Source organism: Mus caroli, chromosome 8, assembly GCF_900094665.2.
Source record: "Mus caroli chromosome 8, CAROLI_EIJ_v1.1, whole genome shotgun sequence".
NCBI lineage: Eukaryota > Metazoa > Chordata > Mammalia > Rodentia > Muridae > Mus > Mus caroli.
In genome coordinates, this window is record NC_034577.1 from 111,241,902 (window position 1) to 111,269,056 (window position 27,155).

The following is a 27,155-nucleotide window of genomic DNA, read 5'->3' on the forward strand; positions in this document are numbered from 1 at the left end:
GGCTGGTAGGTAAGGGGGCTGAAGATTTGGGGACAACATAGCCCCAAGATGGCTGTTTTACAGCCATCTTTTCTCTTTTGCTTTTTCAAGATCGGTTTCCTCTGTGTAGCCCTGGATACCCTAGAACTCACTCTGTAGACCAGGCTTGCCTCCAGCTCACAGAGATCAGCCTGCCTCTGCCTCCCAAGTGCTGGGATTAAAGGCGTGTGCTGCCACCACCACCACCACCAGTTACGGGGATCTAGATGGTGTGACTCTCAAACAGATTGAATCCAGGAGTCTGGGGACAGCTGGCTGTACCAGAAGAGGTGTCCAGAGGTAAAAAAGGGTGGGGCAGAGGACATGGTGACCTGACCAAGGGAAGCTAGGTCCCACTTAGCCATAGACCTCTCATCTTGAGCAACAAAATATCCACTTCATTGTGTCTAAACTGCACAATGAAGGTGTGTACTACCAAGGAGAGGGTCACAGGTAGCCAGTCCCAAGCCACCAGAAGCAAGGGAATGCAGTCACCTGTGATCTGTGTGGGTGCATGCCTACAGCCTCCTCTATAGCCTCCTAGACTTTCTAGAAAGTCACCTGAGCGGCTAGGAGACTGACCCTTGCTGCCTTTCCCACAGCCCAGACTGCCCGCCCTTCCGATCTAAGCAGCCACAGGGCTGTGGGCTCACCACTGTTCCCCTTAGAGTCTTTGTCCCTGGGCTCAGGCAGGCTCAGAGCTGCACTGGGGCCATGGCACCCCCTCATCCCCCCCCCACACACACACACAAGGTGGCATAGGTACATCTCCCCTCCCCCAACCCCCAAAGGCTGTGCAGATGAAGAGGCCATTTTGGATTCCTTCTCATGCAAAGGTTTTTTTGTTTTTGTTTTTTTTTTTTTTGCTTTTTCTTTTTTAAAATAACGTGTATGTAGGTACTTGTAGAGGCCAGAGAAGGGTGTCCAATCTCCTGGGGCCAGATTTAAGATGGCCATGAGCCACCTTATGTGAATGCTGGGAGGGAAAGGAACGATTGAGGCCAAGGCCAATTTGTTTACTTTAGGGAGAAAACTGGATGCCTGAGGCTCTTCAGGAAGGGTTTGTTTTGTTTTGGAGACAGAATCACTCTATGTAGCTCTTACTGTTCTTGGACTCATTATGTAGACCAGGCTAGCTTCAAGCTCTAAGAGATCCACCTGCCTCTGCCTCCCCAGTACCGATTTGCTCCTGTGTTTGAGACAGACTCCGTCAGTTGACAGGCTAGCTGCCAAGGTGTGACAACACATCCCTGTGTTCTAGCCTCGAGCGCTGAAGGAGGTCGGCAGCTCCTGTGCTTAGAGCCAGTTTTATTTTAAAGCACATTTTTAAAATTCCCTAGTTAATTAAGAGAAAGTTAAGGGGTCTTAGGGCATCATCTACCCAGGTGACACTAGGAATTGTACCCAGATGCCCAGGTCCCCTCACAGGCACACAACAGCTCCAGGAAGAAGAGGGCCGCAGGAGGGTGAGAACTGTGGACGGGTTACTTTATTTCATATAAAATCACACTGAGGAATGGAAACGTCAAGTATACTCAGCCTGGGTTCACCGCACAGACTCCACACTGGAGCGTGAGACCGCCAGAGCCTACATGCCCAGACACGTGTGCAAAGGAACGCAGAGACAATCTGAGGCCTCGATGTCCCTCGGCAGGGACTTGGGCCCCAGAGTTTGCTCGCTGCATGAGGGCTCGGCTCAGGTCCCTGGGGGTCACCTCAGTAGCACAGGAGCCCAGATGAGGGCAGGGCACAAGCAACTGACACCGAAAGAACAGTCATGGTGTCCCAGGGACAGAAAGGCAGCTGGTCCCAGAAGGGAAACACTGGTGTCTGCATGGGAGAAGACTCTCAGGAAGTCCCCAGACTCTGTCAGACTGCTCTCACCCAGCAGCAAAGGAACAACCAGAGTTTAAGGCAAGTCCCCTGAGGGGGAGCTGTTTGTGTACTGACGGGATTCTAAGCCCGCACCAAGGCTCCACTGACTGCGGTGCCATGGGTAGAGAAATAGTCACATGTCACCACTCTGACAGCTCAGGCACCAGGCTGTCTTACCCTGCAGCACCTGCCCCAAGGGGCCCTAGGTGGCTGGCTTCTCACGCTGAGCTCCCCACAGCCCCTGCCCCAAAGCGCTGGGCCTCAGCATGGGCTACCACTCTCCTTGTTGAGAGACTGTTGCAGTTGCTAGTTTGGCTGGAACAACAAAACCTCAGCTCCACGCCCTCAAACACTAAATTTTCAGTGAAATAAAAGCAGGAGGCCGGGCCCATGCACAGGCATGCCTGTTCTTTGGATCTGGACACTGTAGGATACATTCATAGTAGGCCAGCAAGGGCCAGCAGTGCGTCCCACTTCCCTGAAACACTGGAGTCTGAAAGACAGCTTGTCTACCACATACGTGCCTCAACGACACTGCTGATTCTGACACATGCTCACACACACACACACACACACACCACACAGACACACAAGGATGAGCACACACAGACTTGCTGGAAGGGTCAAAGGACGCCCGTTCCGGGGCAGCAGGGAGTGTTCTGGAAGCTGCTTTCACTGTTCAGTGCTGGGTGTCAGAGGCCTCCAAGCCAGAGTCTCTGTGGAACCCCTTCCTTCTGGTAAGGGAGTGTGGGGTGTGCTGGGGATGGGCCAGCAGGACTCCCAACAGCTGCTGTGCTGGCTTTCTTCATGACTGAGAAGCAACTCCACCCGTGGGTGCTCACGGCCCACGGGACATCCCAAGGGTCAGGATGGTGAGAGGATGGCTTCCCGGGACTGCATGCTTCTCCTGGCAGTACACAAGAGAAATGACAAGTGCCTGTGGCCCGTGGTCCATGAAGCTGCTCATGGCCCCGTCAGCTGGCCCGCTCCATCTGCCCACAAGGCTGCTGTGCACGCAGGCCACTGAGCACGGATGTCTGCAGACATTCCCGCCCTGAAGGCTCAGACAGAGAACTCGGGGCCTCCTTTCCTGGTCCTCATCTGCAGCCGCCTGAGTCGGAAGCCAACGAAGGGGTTCATCCAGAGGAGGGAGGGAGGGCCCCCGAAGACAGACTTCATCCCTTCCCACCGCAGCCTGCGCTCCCACGTGGGCTTCTCACTCTTCAGCCTCTCGATCTCCTGGGAGCAGAAGAAGCCAGAGCAGCAATGAGAAGAGATCCACAGTCAGCCTGTGGCTGCACTCGGCTACACATGGCAGGCTCCACTGTGGCTGCACATGGCTACACATGTGTGCTGCAGACAGTCAGCCTGTGGCCGAGGGTCTCCAAAGCCTGTGTCTCTCACACAGTCAGGCTGCAGCCGTCCTCATGGGTCAGCCTCCAAGCCAACCTGGCGTGGCTCTTGTGGCCCGGTGATCTCTGGGGGGAGAGGGGGGACCGACATTGTTTGCGTCCCTACTCATCTGCAGTTAGGCAATGCCTACTCCAGGCCTGCAGGAGTGGGCGCGCCTTCACGGTTCTGAGACCCACTGAGTTGTGACCAGGAGCCTGCCTACTTTACCAACTTAAACCAATCCTGGGCCCAGGAACTATGCTGCCCCAATGGAGAGAGCAGCATACACAGGCCTGTGGGCCCAAGGTCTGAGGTACCACAAGTCCACGTGGGCTGCAGCCGCTGACAGTGCCCCTGTCACCCCCTGCAGACACAAGACAACTCACTGTTTCGTCATTGCATATCGAGTGGATCTGGGTGCCAAACATGACTGCGGTGAAGGTGAAGAACAGGAGGCCCTCAAGGCACAGGAAGACCAACAGGATTACAGTTATGGGAGGAGAGAAGTCGCTGCACTCTGTGGACAGACGAGGGAGGCACTCAATGTGCAACCGCCCTACTCTGCAGGGGCCTGCACACGGTTCCTAGGAGTGAGCTCCTCCTGCGTAAGGAGTTGGCACACAGCCCTGCCTGGCACACAGCCTCCCCATCCCTGCCAGCCGGCAATCTCCCCTCCCCTCAAGTTCCTTACCACACTGGGGACTATACCCCTATACCCAGGGCTTTACAATGGCAGGCAAGCAGCTACCTTCTTCCGCTGTATACCCCAGCCCTCTTTTTGCTTTGATAGGGTCTCACTAAGTGGTTTGGCTAGCTTTGAACTTGTGAGCCTCCTGATTCAGCCATCTGAGCAGCTGTGCATGGGTCCCCTGATGTATGCGATTATCCTGAAAGAGCACTCCTGTGTCTACACTGTGTGGCAACATGGGACACTCTACACTAGAGGCACCGTCACACAAGTTCAGCCCCTCTTGCCTCTCTGTAGCTGCCAACAAGTCCCTGTATAGACTCCACCTGTCTGGATAACCCATCAGGCCACACCAAGGCAGCTGTGCACGGGAATCAACCACGCTAGCCAGAAAGCAAACACAAGGCGCATGGCCACAATGACAACCCTGCCCGCCTCTGTGTCAAAAGTCTGCAAGTAGCTGAAGTGATTTATCACAAGTTAGCCATGGACTGAGGGAGGGAGGCGTCAGCAAATGAGCAGGCTGGCAGGGATGAAGATGCTACATTCTGATCTTAAGAAATGTTAATTCTTTACTGGCACAGTGGCTTCTATACCTGTTAACCCAACACTTGGGAAACTGAGGGAGAAGAATCATCCCTGAGTTCAAAGCCAACCTAGACTACAAAGTGAGACCCTGTTTCAAAAAAAAAACAAAAACAAAAAAACCTAAAACCAAAACAAGCCAACCTCAGGTTGCTGGAGTAAGGCTTTCTGCCATCCAGGAACCCAGCTCTCCATGGGCCTCCCCACACTGCAGTACTCTCAGGAATGACACAGAGTCCTAGTTACCTGTCCACTGCCCTCGGACGCAGGAGATGAACTGAAGCCCACAGAGAATCAGAGCATGAACCGAAGACAGAGCTATGTACATCTAGAAGGAGGGAGACGGGTTAGTCATTTCCAACAAGCTGTCAGCCTAGAAGCAGAGGCTGGCCGAGCTCACACACACCTCCCACCCGCAACGGGCAGAGCTGGCTGGAGGAGTGAACTATAGGCAGCAGCAGCTGATCAGACCGCAGTGGAGCAAGCCCGACAGCCCCCTGGCAAATAAGTAGAGGGGAAATGAGCTGTGTGTGAGGGAGGCCCTGTGTATGACAATGGTGACAGAGGGACAGGCAAACCTACAGCCAACAGGTGATGTAATACAAGTGGCATGGTCGCCCTGAACTGTGCTCTGCATGTGCCAGCACAGGCATTTAGCTGTGGCTAAATATGTCCCCCAACTCCAGCAGGTTCAATTCTCAGAACCTCCAGTTCAGCGCAGTCTCCAGGAAGCGCGTGCACTCACGGTGAAGAGCACGAAGAACCTCTGATTCTTCTCCCCGACACAGTTGTTCACCCACGGGCAGTGATGGTCCATCTTCCGAATGCATCTCTTGCAAATACTGCAAAGGAGAGTACACTCTTCAGAACCTTGTGTTCTGGGGACACCAGTGACACCAATGACATCCAAGGTGGGACAGGCTGGAGACATCTCTGCACAACACCTATGACAAGTCTCTATGCAGCATAGGCTGGCATCAAACTCATGACAGTTCTCCTGCCTCGGCCTCCTCAGTGTTAGGATTGTACGCATGCACTGTACCTTTTTATTCTTCCCTGGTCTTGCCTAGCTTTCCTGCCAGCTGCATTCTGAAACAGTTTCCATTACTGACTGCATCCAGTGAGGACTTGGCCCGGCCAGACTCCATAACTCCACCACTGTGGACCTGTGCATGTCCCCCAGTGCACCTGCCAACCCGAGAGCTTCCAAGCCATTCCTAGCTCACATGCAATGGATCTGAGAAGTAGGCTCCCTGCCACAGCAGACACTTTAAATGCACACTGCAATGACTCCTGCACTTGCAGAGCTGTGAGAATACCCCTCAGGACTCTGGACAGCCAGTCACTCTCCACTGCTACCCCAAGCCCAAGGCTGCTGCTTTACTCTATGCCACCTTGGGCCTCCCTGGGAAGATAGCATCTTCCCACACTTTCTCCGCAGCCACAGGTGACAAGGCCCACCATGTCATTTCTCCTCCCTGTAGAGCCTTGAATGGGCTGCACATCTTCATTTGCTCCTCCTGGAAGTCCAACCCGTCAGGAGGAGGATAACCTCACGGGGAGGTCACACTCAGTCTTTGTGCACACACGGGGACTCAGCCCAAGAGATTTCCAGAATGGACAAGGATCCCAGGTCACCCACACCTCAAGGAACAGCAGCCTGTCTGAAATCCATCCTGGCTCAGCAGGGCAATGGCAGACGGCAGCAAAGGCCAGGAGAGGGAGCCCAGGAGAGGCTGACATTCAAAAGGCACCTGTTTGTGGGCTAGACTGTTGCTCCTCTTTCTCATTACCCAGTGTCAGTCAGAAAGTGTGCCTACAGGAGCCTGCATTTAGTCTGCAGACCCTGTCACACACGAGGGGCAGCAAGCACAGAGGCTTGATTCTCTGGCTACAAAATGCATGTGCCAGGCCAGGAAACCAAGCAGACACCTGTCACTTCCTCTAACTGTTGTCCGGCTTGTCTCCTGCACTGTTGGCAAACTCCCATGGGACTACAGGAACTGCCTGGGCTCTGCTGAGGGCAGAGGCCATACCTGCAGTGGTGGGCACGTTCCGGCTTGATGCAGCAACACTTGGGGCACTTGTAGATCACCTCGCCTGGCTTCAGCTGCAAGCTCTCCATGTACTCCTTCGTGGCGTTGCCTTTGGGGACAGCACCCTGTGCACACAGATTGAGTTCAAGTTGGGTGAAAAGGAGGCAGAAAAACAAAACAAGGCTCAAATTCTAACACTCAAGAGGCAGGAGGCCAGCCTGATTTATCTAGTGAGTTCCAGGCTAGCTAGGGCTACACTGGACTACCCTGTCTCAACTCTCCCACCCACAACAAAAGATCTAAAAAATATGCCCATAATCCCAGCTCTGGGGAGGCAGATGTAGGAGGATGGCTGAGTTTGAGGCCAGCCTGGGCTACACACTGAGACTGTTTTAGTCAAACAAAAGGCCCCCGACGCCTGAGCGTCCTGAGTTTGAGGAAGGAGTTAGTATGATCAAAGGCAACCAGGTCACCGTCAGACAGTGCAACATAGGATGAGGTCTGCCTGTGGCACAGCTTTGGTCCCTTGTCTAGGCTAGCCAAGGCTACCATGAGTCAGGAGAGAAAGCAAAGTTACGCTGTGGATTCTAACACAGCCGGGCAGCCTTGCCTCCATCTTAGAGGGCAACACAAGCTTACAGCAGTGGTCTCGACCTTCCTAATGCTGCGACCCTTACCTGCAGACACGAGCACAGTATGCACAGCCCAGGGACTCACGCCAGGGTCCTAGTTAGTACTGTAAAGAAGCTGAGAGCTTTCTTAGAATCAACACACAGCCTCATAGGCCTGCACTGGCTGCCTGCAGGGACTGCTCTCCTGTGGCCTTGGTTGCCCTTGCCAGAAGCAAGTCCTGGCCATCTCCCCTGGATCTGGGGTAGCCACAAAAAGGGTGTCTCAAACTTCTGAGAAGCAGCTATCCCTGATCTGGAAGCTCTAAATCTGCCTTCATCACCTCAGAAACTGAAGAGCTGAAGTACAGGTCTGCCTCTACTCACAACCCAATGGGAACCTGCTCCAGAGATGAGCCCAGCACACTCTTCACGTGTGCTGCTCCTTCACAGCATCATGACATGCGAATGCTCTAAGCTGGAGAGACTGGGTACCCACCGGGTCAGTGAGCATGGTTCTCAGGTGGGAGGACAGCGCGAGCACCGCCAAGCAGTTGAAGAGGACTCCGTTCACCACGGAGTACCAGAAGTCTTTGGAAGGCAGCAGCATGACAAAGGTCACCACGAAGTCTGCATAGACGACGAGAAGCCACGTCATGACAGCACAGACCATGCCACAGCCATCTCGGATGAACCACACCCTGTCTGCCATGTCAGTCTCAGAGGACGAGGAGGATGCTGAGTCGTAATTGTCATTGTCAGTCAGGAGAGGATGGTGCTCGATGTCCCGGAGCCTGTGTCCCGACGGCTGCATGGTTCCCTGAAACACCCTGCAGAGGTGGTGAGAATGGTAAGGCTCCTGGGCAAAACCATGTATGTATACACACACACACACACAATTTAACATGAGGAGCCACATATGTTAAGTCAGGTCAAAGACACCAAGCAGAAAAGAACCTAAACACCAAACTAGCCAGGGGCTCCGTCTCTGCTCTCCTCACCACTATCCTGCTGTGGGAGACCCAGTGGGTCCCCATGCTGTGGGGTTTGCCTCTGCATGCAAAGCTGTCACCTACCACTAAGAGATAATGAAAGGCACGAGCTGTACCCTAGCACACTGCTGTCCGCAGTGATCTGACCCGTTTGTGCTCTAGACAGGCTCTCCACTCCCTCAACACAGTTGTCACCAAGGCATAGAGAAGAAAGCATGGTCGAAGAACATTGTCTTCCCTCTTTTAGGGGCTCACCAGGCTGAGCTTCCCCCACCCTGTCCTCAGGTTAATGCAGGTGTGTGCCTGCTTCTGTGGAGGGCTTCCTCTTTGTCTCTAGATTCTGCGATCATATGGCAGTTCTAGCACAGCATTTTTGTTTGTTTGTTTTTTTGTTTTTTTCGAGACAGGGTTTCTCTGTGAAGCCCTGGCTGTCCTGGAACTCACTCTGTAGACCAGGCTGGCCTCGAACTCAGAAATTCACCTGCCTCTGCCTCCCAAGTGCTGGGATTAAATGCGTGTGCCACCACGCCCGGCTCTAGCACAGCATTTTTAACCTTTGTAAAGTCTCTCTGTTTATGAATCCATTTTTATTTCCAGGCTTTTCCCATCCTTCCTGTGGTCTTTCACTGCCAAGAAGACAGAGGTCGGAGAAACTCAAGAGCCAGGCTCCTTAGTAGGAGCTGCTCTGCCTGCGGTGCTGGGCCTGCTGGGCTTGTTCTTCTCTTAGCATGTTTGCTAAGGGTGGGAACTCTCAGGACAAGCACAGGGAGGGAGGGAGGCAGAGTCCAGCTGTGTCTTGGCCTTGTTATGTGGAGAGGAAACACTGACAGGCACCAGGGTGAACTGATCATCCAGAGCATCGTTGCGGTGGGCAAGGTGAGGGAGGGGTGGGGGGGGAGGCACCAGGAAGCAACAGGCTTTTAAAGTCTGGACACAACATTTCTTCTTTCTTCTTTCTTCCTTCTTCCTTCTTCCTTCTCCTCCTCCTCCTCCCCCTCCTCCTCATCTTTTTTTTTTTTGTTTTTTTTGAGGCAGAGTTTCTCTGTGTAGCCCTGTAGACTAGGCTGGCCTCAAACTCAGAAATCCGCCTGCCTCTGCCTCCCTAGTGCTCGGATTAAAAGCGTGTGCCACCACCGCCCAGCCACAATATTTCTTCTTAACTGCAGTGGAACACACTTGCCCATGGGAGTCCCCATTTAGAGGGTGAGGAGCTTTGACACAGCAGACCAGGACAGAAAGGCAGGCACGTCATTGTTTCCAGAGCCAGAGAAGAAGCAGAGCAAAAGAACTTGGTGATGATGTTGAGTGCAACAGAGGACAGGAGAAGAGGGACGTTTGCTCGAACAGGCTTCCACGTTCCATGTGCAGCTTTCCCACGCAGGCCCCTGTAAGCCACACAGGCCCTTGCTTGTCTTGTCTGCAAACATTGTGTGCATAGCTCCTCCCTCTTGGACATGGAGACTGGGGTCTCAGAGCCTCAGGGACCATTGGCTGAGCCTGGTTCTGAAGGGCCAACAAGAGGCTGGTGGCTATGCTACATCTGAGCCCTGTCTGTCCACCAGCCAGCCTCACCCACCTCCTATCATACTTGCTCCCTGCCAGACAACAACATGCTGGAGATGCGTCCCCTTTGAAACAGGACAACTGCAAACAGCACGGGCTGTCCACTTAAAGGCGGACGTGACAGAACCCCCTGCCCCCTGGTTAGACAGTCTCCTATGATTCCCAGTATCTTCCCCCCGCCCCTTTTTTCTTTCTAAGGCACAATTGCACAGTGTAGCCCTTGCTGACCTGGAACTGGTTCTGTGGACCATCCTGGCCTCAGTCCCACAGAGACCTGCCTACTTCTGCCTCCAAAGCAGAACTAATAGCATGCACCGCCGCACTTAGCTAACTCCCAGTTCTTTAGGAAAATCGTAACAGGGCCCAGGGAACATCAAGACCCCCAGCCAGGGGGGTCTACAGGCCAGAGCCCTCTGCTCCTTGGCTTCCTTTGCAAGATGTGCACTGTGAGAAACAGCATGGCTGACACAGAGGGGTGAGAGGTTTTGGGCTGGAACTCCACCTTAACAGTCTGAGCTCTCTCCAGGGGACAGGACACTGCAAGTCAGATGGGTCACAGCCACTACTGAGTGGTGCCAGCTCTGCTGCGCTTCCTGGCTCAGGTTCCATGAGAGCTGCCAGAGCATGAAATGCCCTGCTCCTCCATACCGGGGTACTGATAAGGGAATGGCATACCTAACCAGAGCCATGGCGGCTACTCTTGGACACTTGCGTCCTGGAGCAGTGCATCTGCAAAGTCCATGGCCAGCGAGGAGGGAAACAGCCCAAGACCCAGGTATCGCAGCTATCACTGCCTCTTCTTTTTTTTACAAGGTCCCATGTAGCTCAGGCTGTCCTTGAACTCCTGACCCTCCAGCCTCTAACCACCAAGTGCTAGGGTGACAAGCACGTGCTTCCAGGCTTGTCCCAAATCTGTAAGAAGGCAGTCACTGAAGACAGGGGACCGCAGCTGTCTGGAGTGTGCCCCACCCCGAGTCACTGCATTAGTGCGACGGGAAAGGAGAGAATGCGGAAACCACTCCATACACAAAGAGCACATGCCAGCACCCAGAATGTGATGCTGAGCCGCATGACCCACGGAAGGCATGTCCCACAGCAAGCACTAGTGTCTGCTGGTCCACACCTGGAGGAGCCCTGAGAACACTGGCGTATTAGTCAGGGTTCTCTAGAGTCACAGAACACATGGAAGGTCTCTATATAGTAAGAGAAGTTATTGTAATGACTTACAGTCTGCAGTCCAACTAACCCAACAACGGGCAGATGCAAACAGGAACTTAAGAATCTAGTGGCAGCTCAGTCCCGTGAGGCTGGGACTGAGCTGCCTCAGATGCTCTTCTGCGTGAGCTGGATTCCTGAAGAAGTAGGTTCCAACAGCTGTGCTGGCAAGTAAGTGCAAGCAGGCAGAGGGGAAGCCTTCCTTCCTCCACTGTCCTTCTGTAGGGCTCCAGCAGAAGGTGTGGCCCAGATTAAAGGTGTGTGTGTGCCACCAGGCCTGGACCTAACCTGTTCTTTACTTGGGACTTGCTCTGTCCCAGGCTGGCCTTGAACGCAGAGATCTGCTTGCCTCTGTCTCCTGGGATTAAAGGTGTGTATCCCCTTGCCTGGGCCTAAGCTTTTCATGGCCACTATGTTTCAAGATCAAAAGCCTTTATCTTCCCGCCTCAAGATCTGGATCACAGGTGTGCCCCCAGTTCCGGATTGTAGTTCAGTCAAGATGACAACTGGGAACAGCCATCACAACTGGTGTCTGTGAGGGGGCAGAATCTTCCAGGTCCATCAAGTGAGTGCGGGTTACCTGCTCCTGAGCCTGTGCTCTGCACAGAGTAAAGCCCATTGTCCTCACTGGGAGTAAACGCAGACCCTGGGACATTACACGCTCTCCATCTGCCCTGGTGACAGCCACATCTGCAGCCTTCCTCTTCTCTTCTTGTGTGGCCTGTGCTACTGGCCATGGCTGAGGAGTCAATCAGCAGACTCCTTCCTGGGCAGAGCAAGCCAAGCTGACAGGTAGAAAGGGAGGCCTCAGCCTGCAGCTGCCTCTGGGCTTGACCACACACCCCTTACCTGTCCCACACCCCACAGCTGTATCCTAATGAGCTGCTCTGGTGGCTGGTGCCCACAAGCCCAGCACTCAGGAGGCTGTGACACAGAGGATGGTCAGTCTGAGCTAGAGTGCAACCCTGTCACACACACCAGCTACACACACTTACCTTACAAGTTGCTTTTAAGCATCATGGGAGCACTTGTGCCTTTTTTTCAGGACTGTAAGCCACATGCTGTCCTGTGTGATGTGGCCTGCAAGATAAGAAACCCGATGACAGGTTACATGCTGTGTGACAGAGCAGCGTATGGCGTGGAGGCTGGTGAACCCCGGATCACACACACACACACACATACACACACACACACGGCCTACAGCAGCACTGGGACTCTGCACTTGGGACTGTCCACAACAACAAAATCACCGAGCTTCAGAGTTCTTGTCACTAGCAAATTATCAACCCTGGAAACAAAATTATTGATTTTATTATTTATTTTTTATTTTTATTTTATTATTTATTTTTTATCTTTGAGATAAAGTTCAATAGGTTGTCCAGGGTGGCCTCCAACTCATGGACTCAAACTATTAAGCCATAACAGCTAGGACCAGGGCACACACTACTATAGCCAACCATGGCTGAGTGGCATTCGTACACGAACTTACCAAAGTTCACTAAGAAGCCCACTGTGGTGACACCTGGCTGTATCCCCAGTACTCAGGAAGCCAAGACAGGAGGACAAGTTTGAGGTCAGCCTGGGCTACAGAGTGAGACTATGCTTAAAAGGAAATTCATTAGGTTGTGTTAGTAACTATGTGCTTCCTGGGCCCCTTCAGGGCGCCATAAGAAGTGAAGAGGGCTAGCATGCCTGCTGCAGGGACGGGGCAGTGCTGGAGGGAAAAGCTTCAGCAGACGTGCGCTCACGAGCCACGGCTGCCCTCCATCTACCTGACTGTGACTGCCACCTCTGTGGTCATGGGCGCACAGCAGAAGGAACTCAAGTTCAGTATCTTTTGTGATGGGTTCCACTAAGGACCAGGGATGTGACATCTAACCCTGTAATACCCTGACTGGGACCTGGCCTCACACTGAGCTGACTGCAGGGATGCTGTAATCACATAAAACCAGTGCCCTACAGAAACAAAGCAGACCTCTGCAGCAGACAGAGACGCACCTCACCACCTGGGGCTGGCTAGCCAAGTGCCAGCCTCTCTTTAAAAACCCCCAGAGATGGAAGGCTCAAGACCAGAGCTTCATCTGCTCAGATCCCAACAATGTGCGGACTGACTGACTCCAAACCAAGAGCAAAGGGGTCAGGGAGAGACAGTGACAGTTCCTCTGGCTGGGAACCAGTGTGGTCAGGAAAGATGACTGGCCATGTGGTAACCTGACAGGCATCAAGTGGGAAGGGCACAACACACGAGAGGGAGCTGTGACGGAGGACAGGCCTGGGTCCTACTCAGTCCTCAAGTGCCCTGCTCAGGCACCAAAACTCACATAGGGGACAGGTATTTTCAAGAGGTACCAAACAGACATCAAGGCAGGGAGAAGTTGGCAGGGAAGACTGTCACCCAGGAGCCTATTGGCTCCTGTCACCCAAGCAAAGATGAGCAGAGGGCAGGAAGAGTGGGGCCAGGGGGACCACTGTGCAGTCTCGGGTAGCAAGGCAGTGAGGACGGGCAGGGCTCACTGGCCTCTGGGGCGCGGGAACTGCTGGCTGCTGAGGAGATGACATGGGCTCACTGACCATGGGGTGTCAGCAGGACACACCCAAAAAGCTAACCGGCAGCCAACCAAGAGCAAGTGCTCTGACGTAGAGTGAGAGGCCACAGCATAACAGTGTGGGGAGAGCGGAAACAGGTAAGCACACACAGACCCCGGAGGACTGACTGAGAATGTGAGCATTTCAGGGCGGGGAAGGAACCAGGAGGGCTGGAGCAGTTGGCCACCACAAAGCTCACAGGCACCGGGGACTTTGTCCTGGCACTTTCAGTAAACTGCTGAGAGCCTGGGCCACTGACTGCTAAGAAGGTTACAACTCTTTCTTAGGGCCTCATACATGCTAGGCAAGAAAAAAGCAAACTTTCCACTGCTGCCAAAAGAGAGGCAGCTGAAGCTAGAGGGAAAGAGGAAGCTTTGATTTTTAATCTCCCCAGGGTCCCCTCCTTTCATACTAGCGGGAGCACGGAAGGCACTCTTGATCTCCCTACCTTACAGAAGAGCTTCTCTGCACCCACCGCACCGTGCTAGGACCATGCCACATTTCGCCCAAAAAGAACAGATGCCAAGTAAGCCGACTAAGCCACTGGATTGAGCACGAGATAAGGCTTATCCCAGAGGCCCTTTGCTTTTGTCCTTGCTTTGAATTCGTCTTCTGGCCATCAAAGCAGTACAGGCTCACAACAGTGCTATTTCTGAAGGAAGGGAGCCCGTGTGTGCAGGCTCAGGGAATGAAGCCACAGGGAGAGAGAGGACAAGGAAAAGGCAACTGTAGGAGGGTGGAAGGCTTGCCTCGCCCTGAGGAAACCTCACATTCACAGCTTTCAGTGATCCAAAGCAGCAGTCTCACAGATCCCTGCACGGAGCCTGCACAGTGCAGGTTCTCAATGCTCAAGGGCAGAAGTCACCACACACCCTCCAAAAGGTGAGTGAGAGACTGTCTGTCCCTATGCCGCAGCTTGGAAACAGTGCGTTCATGGAGACTCTCGAGAACAGTGTTAAGTGTGCAGAGAGAGAGAGAGAGAAAAGGCTCCTCACTGGACTGCTGTCACAGCCTGAGCCAAGCAGAAAGCCCAGCTAACTCAACAGGTCAGTGGCTGCACGGCCTGGAGGGTGGGTAGTGTCACGGTCCTCCCTCAGACCCAGATGGTGGCATATAGCCACAGAATGCTGGGAACTTGCCAAAACGTACGTTGGAAGTGGCAGTGCATGCCTTAATTCCAGAACCCAGAAACAGAAACAGAGGATCACTCCAAGTTCAAAACCAATCTAGTCTACGTTGTAAGTTTCAGGTCTCACAGTACTGGCTGCAAAGAGACCCTTTCTCAAATAAGCAAGCCCCAATACAACAGCCTTTGGACACTGGAAGAAGGGACTGAGAGATGTAGGGCGAGGAGGGGCTAAAGCAGCTCACTCTTGAAGAGGCGCTGGGAGAACAGGGACAGGGAGGACAGGGACAGCTGTGGAGCCCAGGACGAGGAAGAGCAGGGAGGACAGGGACATCTGTGGAGCCCAGGATGAGGAAGAGCAGAATGCAGAGAACCTACCGTGCTCAGAAAGCACTCACTGTAAAGGGCTGGCCTCTCCGTCCAAAGGACCTGCCAGGGCTCAGGAAGGAGGTGGCAGGCTAGCAAAGAGCTGGTGACAGAAGAGTGGGTATTAAAGGAAAGACTTAGCCTAGAGTTGCAAAACAGAGTCCAGGCGGGAGAGGCAAATGCTTAAAACCTGGGGTCACTGAGAACTTGGACTGCCCGGGTCCCAAGGAGACCCAGCAGCTGAACCAGAGTGAGGGAACATACAGGACTCCTTAAGATGAGGTGGGGATCCTGGACATTCAGAGGGGTATCATCAGGGCAGCAGACTCCTCCCTGTGGTCAAGTAGACCTACGCCTCTAACAAACTTCCTGGGCAGGTCACCAACCAGGCAAGAAGGGCACCTGAGTCAGGATGGGGACAACTTCAAAGGTAGACACATCTCAATGTGTGACCTAGAACAGTGCTTGTGGAAAGTGCTTCCCTCTCGTGTGCCCACAGCCCCTGGTGTGGGGCTGGCCTCCCACACCGTGCTGATCCCCTCTGCACATGAACCTATTATTTCCTCCTCTAATTACTAAGTCTAAAAACCATTAACCTTGAAGAAAACATAGACACAGCCACCCACAGCCAAGTGTCAACACATCTGCAAGGCTGCACACTGCAGGCAGTAAGGTAAGCAGCCCTATTAGCCTTTCTAGAAGTGTCTTTTAAATACGTAGTCACAAGAGAACAGCAGTTGGAACACCAGGCCACAAAGGTCGAAGGTGGAGAACACAGGCACAGAAGCAGGAGGCTAGGAGAGGAGTCACCTCAGGGGTGGGGCGCACCACTGGAAGGAGAGTCACCATGGGGGTGGAGCATTCCACTAGGTTTTCCCCTCAGCAGCCACTCTTGCCCACAGGGCTCCAGTCCAGGAGCACCCAGGATGGGGCCTGACTTCTCTCCCTCTGTGTTCTCTCAAGTATCTTCTTGGGGATGTTGGGACGGAGAACTCAACCTAGTAAATACCCACACTGGTGACATCACTGTCTAGTTAACTGGCTACTAGCAAATCCCACGGCTGGAAGGCGGGAGCAGAGCCTCACTGTTAAGTCTCACCCTCTCCATTTCAATAAGCACCACACCATCACCTCGTCACCAGGTCGACTTCGCTGGCCTCCTCCTCCAGCCCCGACATCTAAGTTGTGATTAAGTTCTGAGTCTTGACCTCCAGGACCATCTTAAATCCGACCATATCTCTGCCAGCCCTGCCCTGCCCTGCCCATGCAGATCCTGGGACTGTGCACTCAGCTTGCCTCCAACCAGCCTCCTATAGACTCAGTGCCTCTATTTACCTAAGCAGCCCACCCCACTTGCATGCAGTACAATCCTTCAGGATTAATCCCGCAGGCCTGTCAATCACCTGCACAGGAAGGTACCTCTCAGGAAAGCTGTCTGCCACAGACACTCCAGTAGCATATCGTGAAGCTTGCCTAAACCTGTGGGTCAGGCAAGACGGGCTCTCCAGTCACTGTCACCCTGCATTTCCCTCCATGATGGTCCCCTGGGCCACTGTCCACTCTCACCCTCGAGAGTGTCCCACACTATGCTGTGTTTCATCTGAATTCTTTCCCCAGGGGTAACAAGGAGCCCGGAGCAAGATTCCAGTATCTAGAGTTATTGTTCAAAACCACAGCTCAGTTCCCCAAATCTCTCAGCACTGTTTTCCTCTCCCCCATTCTGGTCCAGGCTCAGTCCTTCCACCTCTCCTCACAAGGTGCTCATTTGGAAAGCTCCTCCTGGCTTCTGCTTCTTCCAATCAAAATTCACTTTCATTCTCTCTGCCTAGCACAAGAATTCATTCACCAATTTTTAGGCACCCACTATCTTCAAGACTGATTGGATACAGAATGTTTTAAATGATTAGGTGCTGTGCCAATAAGACACAGTACACAATCTGGATTTCATTCAAGAAGTAGCAGAATTCTACGAAATGTGTACAGGAAAGGAACTCAGCAGTAAGCAGGGCTCAGAGCAGCAAGACAAGAAAGGTTTGCAGTGTGGAGATCGAAGAAGCCAGATGAAGACCTACTGTGCTGCTCAGGCCAGCCTCAAACTCCTGGGCCCAAGCGATTCTGTTTTATCCTCTGGAGCCAGGACTACAGACATAGACTACCACAGCCTACCTGCATCAGAGGCTTTTAGACTGAAGGGGACTGGAACTGACACAGCTCTCTCACTGTCTTCGATAGCTTCCCATTGCTGTGAACAGATACCATGACCAAGGCAGCTCTTAGGAGGACAACATTTAACTGGGGCTGGCTTACAGGTTCAGAGGGTCAGTCTATTATCAAGGCAGGAATATGGCAGCACCCAGGCAGGCATGGTGCAGGAGGAGCTGAGGGTTCATCTTGTTCAGAAGGCAAACGGGAGACTAGCTCCTACATGACTAGGAGAAGGATCTCAAAACCTACCCCACAGTGACACCCTTCCTTCAACGAAGCCACACCTCCTAGTAGTGCCACTCCCTGGGCCAAGCATATACAAACCACCACATTCACTGATCTTTATGTCCTCCACAACTTAGAGGTGACAGTGATTAGTCAATGGCAAAGCAAAGACTTCCATCTTCAAGCAGGAAGAGTTGAAAAGACTAACAGTGCATGAGCTGGGAGGCTCTGCGTCACAGAATCCACCTGCATAGAAGGAAGGCCTCCTACTGCGCTGCTAACCAATCACACCTCTGCATCAGAGGACGCCTGAGTTGGCAATACTCCATACACACTGTCACACAGCAATGTCAGGATGGCAGAAGCTGGTATTTGAGACGTCCCTGACTTCCATTCTTCTCCCCTGGCCAAATTTAATTGCCGCCCTTTTTTGTAATAAACCAACCAACTGCCATCCCTTTCAGTGGGCTCTGAATCCTTCCTGTGAATCACGACCAAGCTGGTGGCTTTACCCCACCCCAATTTGCAGTGTGGACAGTGAGGCTGTTCCTCCTAAACTTTACATCTCAGCAATGCTCACAGAGGACGTAAACTCTCAGCTGGTCCAACTGAAGTGTTCAAGGTATCACCTGCCCTGGAGCTCAGTTTAGGGAATCAGAACTTGACTGACAGTTTTGATTGTATGCATTCTGTTCTGTTCTTATGCTTAGAGCATTCTGTAAAAAGTGTATACAAGCTGGAGAAATGGCTCAGTGGCTAAGAACACATGCCATTTTTTCCAGAGCACCTGAATTTCTCAGCTCACAACCACCTGTAGCTCCAGTTCCATGGTATCCAATGGTCTCTTCTGGCCCACATGGGGCAAGTACATACATACATACACACACACACACACACACACACACACACACATTTATAAATAAATAAATAAATTCTTAAGCCACGTTACTGGTTTTTTTTTTAATTTTGTTTTTGTTTTCCAAGACAGGGCTTCTCTTCTGTGTAGCCCTGGCTGTCCTGGAACTCACTCTGTAGACCAGGCTGTCCTTGAACTTAGAGATCTGCCCGCCTCGGTCTCCCAGGTGTTGGAATTAAAGGCGTGAGCCACCACCGCCCAGCACATATGTTACTTTAATAATCAAAACATTACTTTGAAGAAATATTCCTCAAAAGCTGCCTTTAGTAAATCATTACGTGTCACTGCTCAGCAAGTACTGAAGCTGGGAAGTTCTGGGGTGATGCAAAACCACTTCCAATGCACCCAAGATGTCACTTTTGTAGGGACTGACTTCGTCTCCTTTCCGCAGGTGAATAGCCATCATACTGTCTTATATCACTGACACTCAAGTGAGAAAGTAATAATTTCAATGAGAGTATACAATCCTGCCTGTCCTTTCACTTCACATACACTTCTGAACCAAGAACCACCCATTAGCTTGGGTCCTTTCCCATCTTGTTTTGCTTTGCTTGGGGTAGGTCCGAACTTTCAATCCTCTCACCTCTACCTCTAACTCTTGGATGCTGGGGCTATACCTGCCTTCTCTTCCATTCTTAAAAAGGGCTTGATTTTAAGGCATGATGAGCAGCAAAGCCACAGAGTTCTAATTTGTTTGTTTGTTGTTGTTTTGAGACATGGTTTCTCTGTGTAGCCCTGGCTGTCCTGGAACTCACTCTGTAGACCAGGCTGGCCTTGAACTCAGAAATCCTCCTGTCTCTGCCTCCCAAGTGCTGGGATTAAAGGTGTGCACCCATTAAATCCAGCTTAGAGTTTTATTTTTAAATATATCAACCGACTAAGCAAGCCCAGACACTCAAGAGTTAAGTGCTGTTGAACAAATTCTGAGTAAAATTATCTCTTCACTTTTTCCCACTCAGCCCAGAAACCAGTAACTCCTTACCAGTAACTCCACAAAGTACACAACACAGTTTCAACACCCCCCAACCTGTCTATTTTGTGCAACATTCAAAAAATGAAATTAACACTCCCATTAGCCCATTTTGTAAAATACCTCCAAGAACCTTTCTCTTTAGCCACTTCTGCAGGGGCAAGTATCACAAGGTATCTTTTGTTGTTGTTGTTGTTGTTTCTAAATGTAGCATGAAGTAAGTGAAAGTTATAAACAACTTTGGAAAGATCAGAGTCACCGGTGTGCTGGGCAGATTTACCAAGAAATATAAATGACTTCTCTCCCAAGTCAGTAAAATAAACACAAGTGTACTCCCTCACTAAGAGGACTGACTGCAAAGCAGACTGTAGCTTGGATTTGGACAGCGCCACACACAACAGTGAAAGCCGCTATAGTGCAGACTGCTGCAACGCTGACTACTCCAATGTAATTGCCACAATAAACTGGCTGTTCACGAGCTAATAAAATGTGCCTATTTAATAGCTAGAAGGGACTTAGTTCTAGAAATAATGACAGCTCAATAGAGTTGAAGCTTATTGCCCTGAAAGCTGACCTGCTTATCCCAGATGCCCTTCCGGGTAACTACCCTCCTAACACCATGGTCAGGGGCAGGGGGTAAGAGAAGGGAGACCCGCAAAGAACAGAAGAGTCCCGCTAAAGAGAGACAACAGAGGACTGGGGGAAGACAGACCTGCGAGGAAGCATGACCATAAAAAAACTTGACAGCTCGCAGACGGGTGACAGCACTTTATGACAGCCACCCTGACATTAGCTCTGGAGCGCCCAAGGTCAGGCAAAAGGCTGCAGGTGCAAATGGGGCTCGATCCTGCAGGGTCCGCAGAGGAGACAGGAGACCCCCCCCCTCCCGCCCCGAGGGGACTGCAGAGCGGAGGCGGCGGGGAGCGGCCTGGGGTCGCGGCCGCCGCTCTCCCCGCACTCACCCGAGGCCCGGGCGGGGTCGCCCAGTGCTGAGGCTCCTGGCGGCCGGCGGCTGCAACGGCGCGGGCGGCGTCGCATCATGCGGCAGCGCTCATGGCCGGGCCGGGTGGACCCGGATCCGACTCGGTTCCGCGCTGCTCGGGCCGGCCGGGCCGGTGGGCGAGAGGCAGCAGCCCCGACAGAAGCGGGAGCCCGACGCCGAACTGGCACAGCCGAGCCGAACGACCCCGGAACTGGACCAGGCCGAGGTCAAGACGCTGCGCCTGCGTCCTTCCGGTCGCGCCGCCCGGGGCTTCCGGGAGGCGGCTCGCGGGGAGGCTCCGGCGATTTCATCCAAGACCGGGCTTCCAAGAACTCGGCGGTTCTTGGAGGAGAGGCAGCAGCACCTACGTCAAGACTACTAAACGGAGATCCCCCGGGAAGGGTGGCCCGGAAGAGAAATCAATGCCTACGGGGCGCCGCTAGGGCCACGCCGCGTTGCCGTTCGCGAGCGCTCACTCGATAAGGCTTCCCGCCGCACCATACATAGATGAAGTTAGTGGCGACTCCGATTCTCTTTTTAAGGATGGCGGTGCCAGGTGGAGGAGGGAGAACTACGGAGATGAAGGATAGAGGCGCGGGGTGGAAGCAACTGAGCCAGAGGGCGTTTGGGAGCCCGAGGTAGCGCCCTGGACCGGAGATGGGGCTCCTGGGTCCAGGCTTGCACACCTCCATGCCCAGGTCGCTGGAGCGTCGCTGCGACCCCTTCCTGATGACGAGCCAGAGTTTTGCGGAGGTAGAAACGAGTGTTTTTATAACCCTCCCCCCGTCCCCTGCCTCTTGAGTCCTCGGACAGACTTAGCACAATTTGTCCAGGGCAGAGAAGTGTTTGATAGTTAAACTGGCAAACGCAAGGTGTGCTGTGGTACTAAAAAGGGCTATAATGACAGCTCCAGGATCTAACCCATTGGGGTCCGCAGGCCATCTTCGCTGGGTTTCCTGTCCCCGCGCCCAGAAACTGCTATTCGAGCCAGACTTTTGGAAGTAAGGGTGCATTAAATTAACTGCTCCAAAATTACAGCTTTTAAGTTTAGGCATGGAAGTGCACGCCTAAGTCCCAGCACTCAGGAGGCTGAGGCAGGAGGATTCGGAGTTCTAGACCACTCTAGACTATATAGTAATGCCATTTTGGAAAAAAAAATGCATCTTTTGGGTTTGAAAATTATGGTTACATCTTTTTAAGCTTATTCTTATGTCTGTGAGTGTTCTGCCCGCATATATATCTGTGTACCACGTGCATGCTCGAGGAGGGCATTTAGATACCCTGGAACTGGTGTTAGCAGTTTTGAGTTGGTTTATGGGTACTAAGGAACCAAACCTAGGTCTTCTGGAAGGACCACCTCTAAGCAGACTCGAAGGCTCTCTAGCCCCTTTTGTGGTTACGTCTTGTGCATCCATATGCTCACTATGGTACCAACCTTTCAGTCGCCTCTTGTTTGGCCTGCCCTAGGTAGCTATTTCCTCAGGATGGAAAGCGGGGCTCAGGACATCCACAGACCCAGGAGGTCTTGTGGATCATGTAAGGAGTACACTGTTCCTGGTTAGAGGAGACTTTCTGGAGCCTTGCAGGATGTGTCATGAACTCCAGTGAGCATGTTTTCCCATGCTAGGGTGGACTTCTCAGTGTTGGCAATGCCTCAGTTACCCATACACCTCTAAATAGCCATGTACTTGTAGGTAACCCCGATGAGCTTAGCAGTTCACTGAGGCGGACCTGAATGGAATTGAGGCAGAATAGAAAGACAGGGACATCAAGGACCATGGGAACAGAAAGAAGCCCTCACCGTGACCTTTCTTGCTCTCTGAGAGTTAAGAAACCGGCAAGATTGATAAAGGCAGTATTGCCTCCAGAGACAGTGTGTTTTCCTCAAGACAACACAAACAGGATGTTAGAAACAGGAAATAAATTGTGCACACTCACGGTCAGAGTGTTTGTGCGGATCTAGCTTAGGTAAATAATAAAATAATAAAAGCACCCAATTCAGCAAGAGACCCTGCCTTGAAAAATCTTCCATCTCTTGAGGACCTCTGGCCTTGAAGTACCCGGGCAGACATGCAAATGTGCGCGCGCGCGCGTGCGCGCGCGCACACACACACACACACACAAGAATAAAATACAAGCTCGATTTGGAGATGGCTGGAGAGGTGGCTCTGTAATTAATAGCACTTGCTGCTTTTGCAGAGGACCCAGGTATGGTTCCCAATACTCACACAATGGCTCACAACTATCTGTGCTACAGTTCCAGGGACATGATGCCCTCCTCTGACCTTTGAGGCGCATGCTGCACATACATACATACATACATACATACATGTGTGCAAAACACTCATATACATAAAATTTAAAAAAAAATTTTAAGTTACCAGCTCATGTATTTTACTTAACATTCACTTATGTAATTAGTTATTTTGAGGTAGGATCTCATATAGCCCAGGTTAGCCTCAGACTTGCCATGAAAGCCTGGGGTTCCATCCCCTATACTGTATAACCGTGGTGGTGGTCATGATAACTCTTGCTTGTAGTTTCAACACTTGGAAAGTGAAGGTGGGAAGATCAGAAGTTGAAGGCCATCCTCCTTTACAAAGTGTTAGCTTTGATTACTCTCGAAAGCTTATAAACTGCATCTTTTGAAGAACGTGACTTAACAGGCTGTCGGTTGCTATGTGCGGCCATTGTGAAGACAGCTAAGTACGGCTTCCCGGAAAAGCCCACACACCCGTCATGAGACTGTATTATCCTTCTTCTCTGTGACTGTCTCCATACTTAATAAACTCACTAGCTTTGCTTCTGTCCGGTACATCCTGAATTCTTTCCTACAGCCAAGTCTATGATCCTTATGTTGAGATCCCGGAGCAGGAAGGGAATTCCTCAGGCTGCTGCCAGCTGTTGAGCTGTATCCCACAACCGCTCACACGATGTCTTTGGTCTTTCGTTGGTGTGCTATCTAGAGTGAGCAGATACTTGTTCATGTCTCTCCAAGAAAAGCCATGCCAGCAGCCTGCCATCCTGGTAGCTTTGACTCCAGGACCCCTAGCTTGTGGCCAGGCTTTTTTGTTTGTAGTCAGGAAGGAAGGTTTTGTTTCCCTAACGCCAAGGCTGCGTGGCCACTGTAAGCAGAGTGTGTTTTCAAAGAGCAAGGCGAGAAGACCAACACTACAAAGGCAGTGTTGGGTTCTGTACAACGTGATGTGAGCACATGCCAGCGTTCAGGGCGCTCAGAGATGAATCCAGAAGACAGACACAGAAATCCTTAGTCAGGAATGCTGAGATGATTTGCCTTTTATAAATACAAAACTGACTTTCAGGGGAGGGAGAGGTCGGCTAAACTTGTATGTGACAGATCCATCTGCGTGTCTGATGTCTGTGGACAAGAATCATTTGTAACTGGTGGTGTGGCTAATGTAATCCCAGCACTTAGGAGGCTAATGCAGGAAGATCGCTGTTAATTTAAGTCTAGCCTGTGCTACAGAATGAAACCTTATCTCAAAAAAAGCCACAAAACATGAAACAAATGTGATAAGAATCTTTGCACTAGCAATCTGAGAGAGAACTTTACAGAACCACGGACCAAAAAGGTGTTGCAGACAGGCCTGTTGCTTTCTCAAGATACCTCAAAGAGATCAGAACATGTCACCCCAAAATGCACCTAAGGTTGAGTTTACTTTGAGCCAAAGGTCACTGAGAAAGAAGCTTTCTCAGCCTTTCCTACTCCCTGCCTAGTGACAGTGACGTCAGGACTGGAGACTTCAGACTCCTTCACCCAGGAGAGTGCAGAGGAGCCTCCCGTGCATTTCTGGGAGCACAGTTGACCTGTCTGGCCTGCTGCCTTGAACCCCAAAACAGCTTTCCTTTGCCCTGCCCTTCTGCGTGTATTCTTCATTGGCGGTGGTAGAGAAGCCAGATTTGAAGCCCTTCTTAGGTTTCCTGTCAGGGTCAAGGGAGGTACGTGAAGATAAATGGCTGCCTGTTTTTCTCCTGCCAGTCTTTGTCTCAGGACTCCAGCCCAGGCCAGAGGAGGGAGAAGGGAAGGGCTTTCTTCCTCTCCTGTGTCCCCACCCTTTGGACCCATCCCAGCGTTTTCACAAGAAGATGGGGAGTGGAAGGATCCTCCTGGCCTTGTGAATCACACTCTGGGAGCCAGGAACCTCTAAAGTAAAAAGTGTAGGGTCAACAAATGTTCCCTGGATCTAAATTAAACTTTTTTTTTATTTGTTTTTCATTTATTTATTTTGTTTTTCCAGAGGGGACAAGGTGTCTGCGTAGCCCTGGCTGCCCTGGAACTCACTTTATATACCAGGCTGGCCTCAAACTCAGAGATCTGCCTGCCTGTGACTCCCAAGTGCTGGGGTTCAAGGCTCACTAATGTAATCCCAGCCACCATCGCCCAACTATCTTTTGTTACTGAGACAGGGTCTTACTCGCTAGCCTTGGCTGGACTGAACTTGCCATGTACTAACTAATGGCCTGAGTCCAATCCTGGGCCCTACGTGTGGAAGGAGAAAACCAGGACTAGTGTGTCGTTGTCTGACTGTGAACACTGGCATATGCACACACACTCACAGGTTAAAAACCAGCAGCGCTGGGTGTTGAGGATGGAGAGTGAGGGTGGAGAGAGTAGCTATGTAGAAGACCCCGTCGCAAAAAAAACAAAAAACTAAACGTGCCAAACGTGTGTTTTCTGTCTGTGTATCTCTCTCTCTCTCTCTCTCTCTTAGATTGGACTAAGTTAACAAAACAGTTCAGTGTGTCTGTGTGTCTGTGAGTGTGTCTGTGTGTGTGTTTAGGCCAGAAGGACAAACTTGGGTGTCATTCCTCAGGAGCCATCCCCCTTGTTTCTGGAGATAGTGTCTCTCCCTGTCTCCCTGATCTGGAGCTCAATGGCTTGACTGGAGTAGCTGGCTAGTGGAACCCAGGGCTCCTCCTGTCTTTGTCCCCGCACCCCTCCCCCAGCCCTGGAGATCCAGGCATGCCCACACCAGGCTGCAGTTTCCAGGGATGCGGCTCTCATCCTCATCCTTGCACAGCGACCACTTGACCAGCGAAGCCGTCCCGAGCCCAGCCCTCGCTCACCATCTCTAGCAACGGTGTCTGACCTGCCAGGCATGTCCCCTCCCCTAGCCAAGCATTGTAAAGGGGCCAAACAAAGCTCCATCACCAAGGATTGGACTTGATTTCTAAGGTTTCTTCCAGTTTTGTGACTGTGGTCCGTCCGTCTCATTGATTTCTCTGAGGGCCTTGGGGCTGAGGCCCTCTTTTTAATGTGTATGTGTCTGTGTGTTGGTATGCACACACGTACAGTGCTTCCAGGAGCCCCTAACGCTGGAGTTGCAAGCAGCTGTGTCTTACCTGATGTGGGTGCTGGGAACCAAACTTGGGTCTTCTGCAAGAGCAACAAGTGCTCTTAAGGGCTCCCCAGCCCAGCGCCCCATAACGGTGGCGCTGGCAGAAGTGACAAGCAGGGTTTTCTTCCCATAGGTGACTCTTGTTTAATCACTAGACAAACAAGAACTAGTCCCCAGCAGAGCCCTCCTGCGCCCTCCACCGCCCCAGACAGCCCATGGAGGTTCCATTCAGCAGTAGAGGGAGACAAGACTGAGTGCACTATTGGCCAGCATAGACAGAAAGGTTCATGGTGCCCTGTGCTGGCAAGGCAGACTCTTAAAAAGGTTTGTTATCTCTCCAGAGAGAGAATGCTAGCGAGGACTCCCCAGAATGTGAGTGTGCACACCCTTTGACCCAGCCCCTGGGAACTGATGTGTCTAAAGACTTCTGTTTGCTTAAATGTGTGCACCAGAGTGCTGACATACCACCAGCCGCATCCCATGTGCCCGTCAGCATGCTAGCGTGTTCTGCTCCCTCCGGGGTTTAGGCAAGCCTTAAAGGCAGCTGTTGTCATGAGTTGGTATTTATGGTCCTCAGGATACATTAATTCTATGATATAAAAACTGTCTTTGTGTGAAAAGAGATGTGGGATACGCATGCTTATATAATCTTAGACTGCCTATGGGAAAGATGTAAGCAACAAGCCTGAGGCTGGAGAGATGGCTCAGTGAGTAAAGGCATTTGATGCCAAGCCCAGCAACCTGCATTTTGGTCCTCAGAACCCACATGAGCTAATAGAACTGATTCCCTTGGGTTATCCTCTGACCTCTATACTTGCTGTGGTATATGCATAAACACACACAGATTTTTAAAAAGGGAGTAGGCCTGTAATGTCAGCTATATCTATGTATATATGATTTGATGTCTCTATAAAACCTAGGGGCTGGAGAGATGACTCAGTGGTTAAGAGCCACTTGCTGCTCTTGGAGAGGACAAGGGTTTGATTCCCACCACCCACATGATGGTTCACAACCCTCCTTATACCCGCTCCAAAAGATCCAACGCTCTCTCCCGACCTTGAGTTCCAGGAACACAGTGGTACATATTCATTCATTCAGGCAAACACTCATAAACATAATGATTTAACCCTTTTTTAAATCCAGGATCTACAAATGAGAGAAAACATGCAATGTCTACCTTCCTGTGACCGGTGTGACTCACATTTGATGTGACCCCATTGTATGTATCCATGTCTCTGAAAATGGCGTGGCTTTGTTCTTTATGACTGAACGCAATTCCACAGTGTGAACCCACATCATCCTTAGCCATCCTCGGTTCTTGCACACCCAGACGGTCCAGGACAGTGTTGTTAACGGTGCCGCAGTAAACTTGTGTACGTGTGTCTGTGACAGGTTGACGTGGAGTCATTTGAGTAATGAGTGGTGAGGACTTCCACACAGGCTGACA

General features: G+C 51.8%; 2 protein-coding genes across 2 annotated transcripts in view; one reads left to right on the plus strand and one right to left on the minus strand.

The window, feature by feature from the left end:
* Window positions 1-1,489: 1,489 nt before the first annotated feature.
* Zdhhc7 (zinc finger DHHC-type containing 7) lies at window positions 1,490-20,704 on the minus strand. Its single transcript, XM_021170705.2, has 8 exons — window positions 20,329-20,704; window positions 11,968-12,052; window positions 7,702-8,032; window positions 6,595-6,719; window positions 5,304-5,400; window positions 4,805-4,886; window positions 3,672-3,802; window positions 1,490-3,132 (listed from the first exon to the last, which is right to left on the minus strand). Exons 3-8 carry the CDS (start codon window positions 8,014-8,016, stop codon window positions 2,956-2,958), a joined length of 927 nt encoding a protein of 308 aa, XP_021026364.1. The 5' UTR covers window positions 8,017-8,032; window positions 11,968-12,052; window positions 20,329-20,704; the 3' UTR covers window positions 1,490-2,955.
* Window positions 20,705-20,708: 4 nt separating this feature from the next.
* Kiaa0513 (KIAA0513 ortholog) overlaps window positions 20,709-27,155 on the plus strand; it is a 65,678-nt gene continuing 59,231 nt past the window's right edge. The window contains exon 1 of the mRNA XM_029480493.1: window positions 20,709-20,860. The gene's annotated coding sequence lies outside the window, so the exon portion shown is untranslated. The remainder of the gene's footprint in view (window positions 20,861-27,155) is intronic.

Excerpts from the sequence above, each read along its gene's own strand:
- Zdhhc7 (XM_021170705.2), bottom strand. The coding sequence starts at position 8,016 with ATGCAGCCGTCGGGACACAGGCTCCGGGACATCGAGCACCATCCTCTC. Across the intron at positions 5,401-6,594 it reads GAACGTGCCCACCACTGCAG|TATTTGCAAGAGATGCATTC; the intron begins GTATGGCCTCTG and ends TCTCCTTTGCAG. Across the intron at positions 3,133-3,671 it reads CGATATGCAATGACGAAACA|GAGATCGAGAGGCTGAAGAG; the intron begins GTGAGTTGTCTT and ends TTCTGCTCCCAG.